General features: G+C 38.4%; 1 protein-coding gene across 2 annotated transcripts; it reads right to left on the bottom strand.

Moving 5' to 3' along the window:
- Positions 1-2320: 2320 nt before the first annotated feature.
- On the bottom strand, positions 2321-9296 carry LOC120554020 (high affinity cGMP-specific 3',5'-cyclic phosphodiesterase 9A-like). Of its 2 annotated transcripts, XM_039792592.1 has the most exons (14): positions 9043-9296; positions 8473-8622; positions 7945-7984; positions 7762-7864; positions 7472-7614; positions 7223-7282; positions 6923-7100; positions 5712-5834; positions 5530-5622; positions 4600-4667; positions 4413-4515; positions 3859-3963; positions 3360-3506; positions 2321-2737 (listed from the first exon to the last, which is right to left on the bottom strand). In XM_039792592.1, exons 1-14 carry the CDS (start codon positions 9248-9250, stop codon positions 2645-2647), a joined length of 1614 nt encoding a protein of 537 aa, XP_039648526.1. In that variant the 5' UTR covers positions 9251-9296; the 3' UTR covers positions 2321-2644. The 2 variants fall into 2 exon arrangements, with proteins under 2 accessions (XP_039648526.1, XP_039648527.1); XM_039792593.1 differs by lacking the exon at positions 5530-5622 and having other exon boundaries at positions 5673-5834.
- Between the last annotated feature and the right edge of the window lie 453 nt (positions 9297-9749).

The raw sequence follows: 9749 nt of genomic DNA, 5'->3' as shown, positions 1-9749 counted from the left end.
ACCTCTTTCTGTCCCTCTCTCTGTCTCTCTCTCCCTCTGTCTTTCTCTCTCTCTGTCTCTCTCCCTCTCTCTGTCTCTCTCTCTCTCTGTCTCTCTCTCTGCCATTTCCTGGTACAAACTTAAACAAGTTCACAAACTCTAATTGAAGCACACCTTTTTTGAATGATATTATATTCTGTAAAAGTGCACGGGACAATGATTAATATTAATATTGGCCTTAGAAAAATCATCTGAAGATAAAAATCTGTAAAAAGTACAGAATTTAGTTTGAATCGTGAAATCTGGGTGTGGGTTTTTCTTGTGATAAAATGTTACTCTGCATCATATATGATGTAAAAAAAAAAGAGAAAAGGGACCAGTTGTGAGACCACTGAACCCTGATAGTATCTTATAAAATGTCTAACACTGATTTTATTTAAAGGTGGAGAGTTTGTGACTGCTGCACTTTGGGTTTAAGTTAACCGTTTTGTTTTGTTATGTGTTGCTGCCATATTTATATTAATGCTGCCTGTATTCATGTTCATATTTACACATCAGATGCACCAATTAACTTGTTTCTTTTACTTTGACCTGAAGGCACAAACTGACACTAACTGGAGCAGTTAAGTATCAGTTAAGTTGGCTTTTTGGTATATCTTAATGTTAATTTAATTGTGTCAAAGGTTGGTTCAAAAGAGCCTTAAAATGAGTGCGATAAATGGCGAACTTACAAGTTCATAGCACGTCAAACTGTGCGAGATTCCTCTATTTAATTTATAATCCATTGATTTGTTAAGGTGGCTGCTAATCATTGTCGGTGTCGGCCAGATGTGACAAGTCTGTTTGTCCGTTTCTTTGTTACGTTATATATCTTTTATGTAAGTGTTTCTTCTGTTAGTTAGATTAATTTAGTAGTGGCAGACCGCCACACCATCTCTGACTTAAGTTAAAATGACACTAATGAACGGATTTTTAATCCGGTGAATAGATCGGTAATCAGAGTTTGACATTATGAGAGAGAGTAAGTCGGATCAGTGCATCCTTATTTATAGTTGTTTTCTCATAATCAAAGTACAACACGTGAAGTATCTCAAATCAGCTGGAAGTGTTTTCAGTCCATTTGTTGACCATGAACAAAAATCAGCTCCAGCTCAGCTCTAGTTTGCTAAGATCTTGTAGTTTTCTTTAGTTTGTCAAAAATGGGAAGAAAAACTATAAATTTGGTTCTAAATGTGTGACCCTGTAATAATTTGGATGCAGGCTGTCATCAATAGGGAGGGACATGCACATCCAGAACTTTTTGCAGGTGCATAACAATATTAGCAGTGTGCTGGTGCTTTTCATCCTTTTGTTTTGGCTGTCTTTGTTATCTAGATGTCTAGATGAAAATTGTCTTTGGACAGTGCGATACAGTACAACAGGATTGACCTGACAGATTTCACCATGTTTCATATGAGGCAGCACAAGGTTTTAGAAAGATTGCAAGAAGAAGTTACAAAACATAAGGTATCTGTTACCCGTTTAACATGTTTAAGCTAAGTAAAAAATGGTACTATAAGCTCTCATTACATGAACTGACCCAGTAATACTGAAACCTTCACTAAGGAGGCCGCTACAGTCAGGCAGGCAGCTGCAGAAGGATCAGAAATGAAGGAAAATAACTAAGGACATGTTTCCACGCAGGTCTGGAAAACTTAAGAAAATCAAGGTTGCACAAAAAACCAAAAATGTTTGCGTCCTACTCATCGAATGCACGTTAAGTGTTTTTATTCCCTCCGTCATTTCCTGTGTCGTGGTATTTGTTGTCGTGGAAAATCACCTGGATTGGTCGGAGCTCCCAGCTGCTAACAGTTTGTAAAAACTGGAAACTTTGAGGGAATTATGTTTTTGGAAAACACACTCCATGTTTCAACAAATTATCTTTTTGTTTTGAAATGCCAACAGAATGTATTGAAAAAAACTAACTGTTGTAAATATTGTCAAGATTTATTGTGAGCATTGTTTTTTTTTTTATTTAATTTTGTCTGAAACACACTAACGTTGAGCCCTGGTTATTGTTTATTTTGAACTCAATATTTAACAGATGCATTACTCATACAGGAAACAGTTATTTGCACTTTTTTTCTTTTTTCAATTTGTAAATGAAGTGATTGAAAAATAAACCTTCAGATGGTGAATAAACACAGTTTGGTTTGCTTCTTTTTTTAGTGTGACGTTGTGTGTTTTTCACATTGATGGTTTTTATTTAGTAGACACCAATAAAAAGAAGCTCAGTTCCGTCATCTTAAATATACTCTTATTTAATACCAAGCAGAAAGGCCGATCTTCACGCAGTATTAACAGCAAAAACAAACCTTTTATAAAGTAAAAGTAATAATTAAGTTTAATTTCAAGGTGTCTTGAATATGTTAATGTTTTAAGAGTTAAAATACAACATGTCAAATGAGAAACAAAGAAAACATCACATCTTTACCTCTCATCACTGTCAGAAACCTCATCTAAAAATATCATATTCCCAACTACTCCAAAAATATAACATGTACAGAAGATATTCAGGAGAATTTGACTAATTATAAAACTCTGACATTCCTCTATAAAATTTCAAATGATTCATAACGTCCTCTAACACTGCTAGTATTGAATCTCCTCCTCCTCTTCCTCCTCCTCATGCTTTGGTCGTCCGCTCCTCCTCCTTGCTGGCTCTCTCCAGGTCAGAGTAATACTCCAGGGCCCGTCGCACCGGCTCCAGAATATGTTGCTGCACAACAACATCAAAAATCAGACTTGTTCAGCGTATTGCAAAGATTATTTCATGAAAAATTATAGTTACATTTTGCCTGCGTTCCCCTCAACAGGCAGTGTCGTTCAGTGTAGTTCAGAAATATCTAAAAAACTATTGGATGGATTGCTCTGACATTTGGTTCAGATATTCAGTTATATAGTATATGCACAAAACGTTTAATCTGGATCACAATGATTGGATCAGGATCAGCTTATCCATCTGACTTTTGTGCCGGTTTTTCAAAGCAACATGGACTGGATCACCTTGATCCAGATACAAACTTTTCAAGATTACAAAATCGGGATAACCGTGCTCTGAATGGGACTACATTATATACATGCAGACGGTTCCTACTGACGGACCAAGGTGATCCCACTTTGAGAGAAACATTTGTGAAATGTCTTGTTACATATTGTCCTTATTAAGTTTAACACTGTTTATACTGTATTTTTTTTTTCTTTTTGCGCTTTTCAGAAAGACACTTTAGGATAAAAACCTGAATGTATTCTTTAATTATCAACCATTGATTTATTTAGTGATTTTAATCAATGAACAATCAGATCGATAAGCAGAATTAAAACCAGCGGTGATATGTTACCTCCAGACAGGGGAACAGCTTGGTGAGCTCACTGAAGAGCGGCAGGAGGACAAATCGGATGAAGTTGGTCTGAGAGGACGGTTTGGACACTTTGTCTCGGTCCATGAAAGGAGTCACTGGGAGCCCTTTGAGTTTCTCTGTGTCGCTCTGCACAACAGGAACAAAAAGAACAACGGTTTTCATTTACATTTAAGTTGTGGATGTTTTTTTCTGTGTACTTGAGTTGGCTTGTGGCTTTTGCTTCATAATAATTGTTCTCAAAATCAGATTCTTTAAAAAAAAGTAAGAAACCAAAGTTCAAGTTCAGGTTTTATTCCTGTTTTCTATTTTTGTCATGTGTAAATACAGTTTTCCCTCTGTCTTCTCTTCCTTTGACTCCGTGACATTCAGTGTAACAGTGAAGTTAACTTCCTCTCTCAGTCTCTGATGGCAGCGTTAGAGACAGCTGTTTCCAGTCACTTCCTGTGTTTTGATTAGCTGAGAAACTGAGAGTGAAAACCTGGTTGAAGAACTCCTGCAGCAGACAGTCCAGCCAGGGCTCGGCCACGGCCATCGGCCTCGCCTCGTTGGAGATGTCACTCACCTTCACCATGATGTTCATCAGCTGGAAACATGCACAACAACAACTGGTAAGACCGAGCTGCTCTGTTTTATTTTCACACACCTGATAAATCTTACCTAACTATCTTATTTTGTTGTTGGACTTCTAATTGTCTGATTTAACTTGTCTCATTTATTTAATCTTGATTTAACTATATAAAGCACCCTTTGTTTTGAATGGTGCTGTATCAATTGAATATATTGAAACACTGAAATATATATGAAAATATTGCAGGTGTATTTTCTCAGACTCAGAGTAGAGTAGCAGTAGTTAACATTGTTGTTGTTTGTAGACCAGGACAAGACAGATGTTTGGTAGTTTTAATGTGGTGGGAGAAGTGAAAAGGTGACTTAAATAGACCTGAAAGCTTAACATAAATAATGTCAGAATGCCTTAAAGTAACTGAAAAACACTGAGAAGTGAAAAGAAAACGGTTTCAGGTATATCTTTACCACTTCCTTGTGCTCCTTGTTCGTGAAGTTGAACACCGGCCGCATTGTTTTGAACTTGTTGAGAATTTCGTTGTGTCTCGCCATGTCGGTGGCCAGAATACATCTGAAAAATATATATTTCTGTTTCAAAAGCTGAACAAGCGACACAACATCAACGTGGATGAAGTGAATGAGGCTGAAGTCGTACTTAATCATTCCTCCTCGGATGTATTTGTACTGCTCGCAGGTCAGGTTTTTTAGGATGTTGCACTCTTGCTGCAAAGACAAAGTCATTTTTACAACATTTTAATGTTTTCAACAGTTAAGGAATGTCTAATTTTGTGTTTTCTATTTAACTGTTTGAATGTTTGCAGAGTAAAATGTTTTACAACCATTTTAATATTGTAATTGATTAACAAAATATAGAAACAAGCATATTAAACAAGTAAAATGATAAAACCAGCAGCTAACAGTAGATGAAATGTGATGTTATTATAGGGTGAAGGCTATTCTAAAGAGATGGGTTTAGAGAAGTGATTTGAATGTGTCCAGCTAAGTAGGGATGTAACATGCATCGAGAATGGGTTAAAATCTAAATGAATGTGTAAAGATTACAACCGTTGTGAGAAAAAATAAAGGGCCTAGGGCGTAATCTACTTTACATTTCACTTCAGACATCGCTACATCTTCTTAGTTTATTTATTTGAAGAGATTTCTTTCTATATATTTAGTTACTTCAATGTGGGAGTTGTTTTAAAAATCTAATCATTGGGGCGGCCTCTAGCTCACCCTTTGAGTCCTTTGCAGTGACCTGGGTTCTAGTCTGACCTGCAGCCCTTTGCTGCGTGTCATCCCCTCTCTTTCTCTCTCCTGTCTATTATTGTTATTGGGAAAAGCCCCCAAGAATAATCTTTAATTAAAAAATAACTCATGATATTCATTAATTTTAGAGTAAGACAACTAAATCAATCGGGTTTATCAATAATGGTTTATTGCAAATGTTTCATAATTCAGTTTACCAATACCTCACACATTATATATAGTATAATCTCAATACTCTGTCTGTTTCCACTCATACTTTGTTTTTTTTTAAACTGTCTCCAGCAGAATATTTTTGAGTGAATCCTGTTGTTCGTACCTTGGACATGATGCCGAAGGCGACGGCACAGTGGTGGTTTTCCAGGGGGGAAATGTCGTTGTAGCGAAGAGCTAAGTCGGTCTGAGCATTGATCTGTGTGACGTTTAAAACCAAAGCAACATACAGATTAGAAATGAACAAACCCTTTGATGGTGAGACGAAGAGACTGGCAGTGAGGTGACCTGGTAGACGTTGTTGTAGCCGGGGTGGTCGAGGTCGTGGCACAGAGCCGAGGTCAACATGATCAACAGGTCGATTCTTGCTATTTTACTCTGGAGGTCTGTCAGCCAGATGAGCCCGTACATCTGCACAACAACACACCGATAACAACTCAGACACAAACTAAACATACTGGGAGGTTATTGGCTTTTCACACATAGAAAAACATCACCTGTATGTTGGCAGATATGCAAAAAACAAGTTGCAGATCATAAATGTTTTATAGGGTGGCCGGCTTGGCTCAGTGGGTAGAGCAGGCGCACATATATTTAGAGGTTAATGCCTCAACGCAGAGGTCCAGGGTTCAACTCCAGCCTGTGACGATTTCCTGCATGTCTTCCCACTCTCTCTCTCCCCTTTCTCACCTGTCTTGTCAATTAAAGGCGGAAAAAAACCCAAAAAAGTGTTTTATAGGCTGCAATGTTTTTTGAATATTAAATATAATTCATATCAAAATGTGTAAAACTCCATATAAATTGTTATAAATTCTGTGGTGAAAGATCATTTAAGTAACTCAAAGTAGAAACACTACAAATAAAAGTCTTGCATTTAAGTAAAAAAAGTTTTGAGCACAAAATTATCTTTATAGGTATCACAAAAGTACTCATTGTAAGTGTAATATTATTACTCTATACCATTGGATCATTATTATTATTGTGTTAACATGTACTTTCATGTTGTAGTCGATCAAGGTGACGCTCATTTTAACTGCTTTATAGACTTTGGGGTAGTTTAATCACATTTTATAAAATGATCAAATATTTTGGATGTAAAATTTTTATCTGGAAAGTAACTTCAGCAAGTAAATGTACTTGGTTACTTTGCGCAATTATATAAATCAAATTATACCTTGTTTTATTTGTGTTTCTATTCTGAAGTTCCAGTCATTTTTACAGTTTAAAATTTATCTTTTTTTTCTTTCAGATATTTGGATTTACTCAACAATTTTAATATTGTTATCTGCCTCAGAGTGAGTTTCTGTAAATCACAGATAAAGTGTTTAAAATCACATCTTTTTCATGTTTTTTTGGGATCCCTGTGGTGACGACGGACCTCACAGCAGCAGTTCAGTTCTCTTATCTCACACATAAAACCTTTATGTCTTATTTCTTGGACATCGTCATTGTCCCTCTCGCTGTCCTCCAGCTGATAGAGATGAGTGTGACGTCCGTACCATCTGAGTGACGCAGAAGCAGTGCCTGAAGTTGTGGAAGGGGATGCTGTTGTAGTGGCAGTAGACCTTAAACAGGAAGTTCTGCAGGACGTCCAGCTCGATGTGAAACGCCGTCAGGAACTCCAGGTCGGTGAACATCACCTGGAGGAGCACCAGCATCTCCGCATCCTCCCACTGCCTGTTAGCAACACACACACACACACACACACACACACACACACACACACACATACCTCTTACACCTGCGTCTGTGGGGGTGTGTGTGTGAGTCTGAGAGTGTGTTTGTGTGTTTGTTCTCACCAGTTGTCAAAAATGGGAGTTTTCAGATGCTCTCTCACTTCTTCTGTCACCTGCAGCGTGCTACGATGAAACAAGACAGACACCAGTTCAAGTGCACCACGCTCTTCGATGCTGCACTCTTTCGACAACATAATAAAATCATAAAAATACGGATCATATAGCATCTCTTTGTGAGTCAGGACACCTGACCCGTTGGGCCCCTGGGCCTGTGCCTGGTAGACCCATTGAATTATTCATCCAAGGAGTTACCTCATGTTGAGGAACTCCCTGCGGACTTGTTGGCGCTCCTCATGCATGCTTAGCTGAGAGGTTTGGGGTTTTGGGGACAACTTGGAGAGCTGTTGGTCGCTGTCCTCCTTAAATAGACCCATCCAGCTCAGGTGCTCCACACTCTGACAGAAAGGAAAATTAAACTTTATTATTACTGATAAACCTGTAATATTCAAATTAAGGTGAAATGTGCATGGAGTAAGTCAGATCCAAGTGAAGCCATAAATGTTTCTTCCTAAAGTTCAGTTGTGTTTGTGTGATTAACGAACCTCCAGCTTCCTCTTAAAAGACTCCACTTGGCTCTTCAGATCAGAGATGATAGTCGGAGTCTTCCCCAAGTCTTCATTGACTTTGCTCTCCAGATAATGCAGCCTGAAGACGGAGACGGGAAACAACAGTGAGTTTTTGTCACCCAGACGCTTCAATAAATCACCTTTACAGGATGCACTCACCTGTATTCCATGGTGTCCAGCTCTTTTGGCATCCCCACACCTGTACATGGACAAAAAAAACACACAAAAGACTTGACTTTGTAGAACTAAATCATAACATCAGAAAGATTTTAAACCAAAAGGATAATTTTGATCCTAAAAGTGGTTCCCGAAAACCTTTTGGCTTATGGAGATTTAAAATGTAAGTTTTCTCCAAAAGAGTGATCTCATATTGTTTCATTTAAATCATTTTAAGAGGCCTGAACTGGTGAAAATATCCAGAAAAAGACACATTTAACATTAATATTTAACATATATATTGAATTTAGATAATATTGTTAAATCAATTGTTAATTTCCTGAGCAACAATACTAAGGACATCACCTCAATGGTAACTAAGGCCTTGTTCCAAAAATATTTTTTTAAATACCATCTATTAGGGACTTTGGGTCTCCAAAATATCACAATATCTGTTTTAGAATAAAGAGTTCTCATTGCAAAATGGACATCTTAGAGTTTGGAAAAAACTCTGCAGCCAGTTGAGCTCACTCTTTAGATTTGACGCCACCACCTCCAGTCGGTAGTACGAGTCCTCGCTGTTGGCTTCCAGCAGGGGGGAGATGTTCACCACGCCGCCGTTTGTGTTGTACAACTTCAGGATGTGGTGAGGCCCTGCCTCCGCAGCCGCCCGGAACAGATCTGTCAGACGGAGAGATCAGGATTTTGGATTGGTAGAAAAAGAGACACACTTTTCTTTTTTATTGATTTTTCATTAAAACATTTTTTGCCTTTATTAGAGTGATGACAGGAAATAAGAAAAGACAGAATGATGGGGAGTGACACAGTTCAAAACACACTGTAGTACCGTACATCTCTATCTCAAGATGACAAGAGAGGACAAAGAGGACCTGTCAAAGCCACATGGAGGTCAGATCCTTACACAGAAGCCACAGGAACATTCAGATTATTAGTAACCTCTCTTATACCCCGCTCATATAGGTCTTTTCTTTTAACATCTTTACATGTGATTAAATTGCATGTGTAAATAAAGCTGTCACATTTATTTACAGCATGATTATGCCTCTAAAATCAGCAGCTACAGCAAACTATCTCTCTTACCTTTGACATCTGCAGCAGAGCAGTCGGCTCCAAACTCTGCTTGCTCCGGCCTCCCATTAACCAAGAAGTGAATGATTTTTGTTGTCATCCCAGACCCAGGAAGGACGTGACCTGCTCCAGAAATGAAAAAGGGGACCCTTGACTCTGACATGAACACCTTGAGTCTGTGAAGGGTCACCTGTAGCTGACAGAGAGCCCACCCACTCATGGGGGGATTACTTAACTGGCCTACTGGGGAGGGGCCCAGAGTGTCAGTCAAGTCCCCCAGGCTTTCACTTGCAAAATGTCACTCGAAAGCACACAAACACACCAGGAAGAGATGCAGAATGACCACAAGGAGACACAAAACAGCTGCAAAGGGAGAAAAAGAGACTCAAAATGACTATGAAAAGGGGCAAAACAACCACAAAGAAACATAAATCAACTGCAAAGTGGCACAAAAAGACTACAGCGAGACACAAAACATCTGCAAAGACACACAAAGAGACTCACAATGACATGAAAAGGGTAAAAAAACACAAAGGGACACAAAAACAACTATAGAGACACAAAATGACAACAAAGGCACACAAATAACCACAGAGTGACACAAAATTACCACAAAGAAACACAAAATGTGTAGAAGAAGTGGTGTGGCATGTTGCATGTCTGTGCCTAGTTTATTACAGTCTATGGTCAGTCAGGGACCCATTGTCCTATAATCTTAC

The sequence above is a fragment of the Perca fluviatilis genome, chromosome 24 (assembly GCF_010015445.1).
Source record: "Perca fluviatilis chromosome 24, GENO_Pfluv_1.0, whole genome shotgun sequence".
NCBI lineage: Eukaryota > Metazoa > Chordata > Actinopteri > Perciformes > Percidae > Perca > Perca fluviatilis.
This window is presented reverse-complemented; position numbering and strand designations above follow the sequence as displayed.

Coding starts and splice junctions, on each gene's coding strand:
- LOC120554020 (XM_039792592.1), bottom strand. CDS start 9,250: ATGAGTGGGTGGGCTCTCTGTCAGCTACAGGTGACCCTTCACAGACTC. Junction 7,985..8,472: donor GGTGGCGTCAAATCTAAAGA/GTGAGCTCAACT, acceptor GTCCATGTACAG/GTGTGGGGATGCCAAAAGAG. Junction 2,738..3,359: donor AGCTGTTCCCCTGTCTGGAG/GTAACATATCAC, acceptor GTTGTTGTGCAG/CAACATATTCTGGAGCCGGT.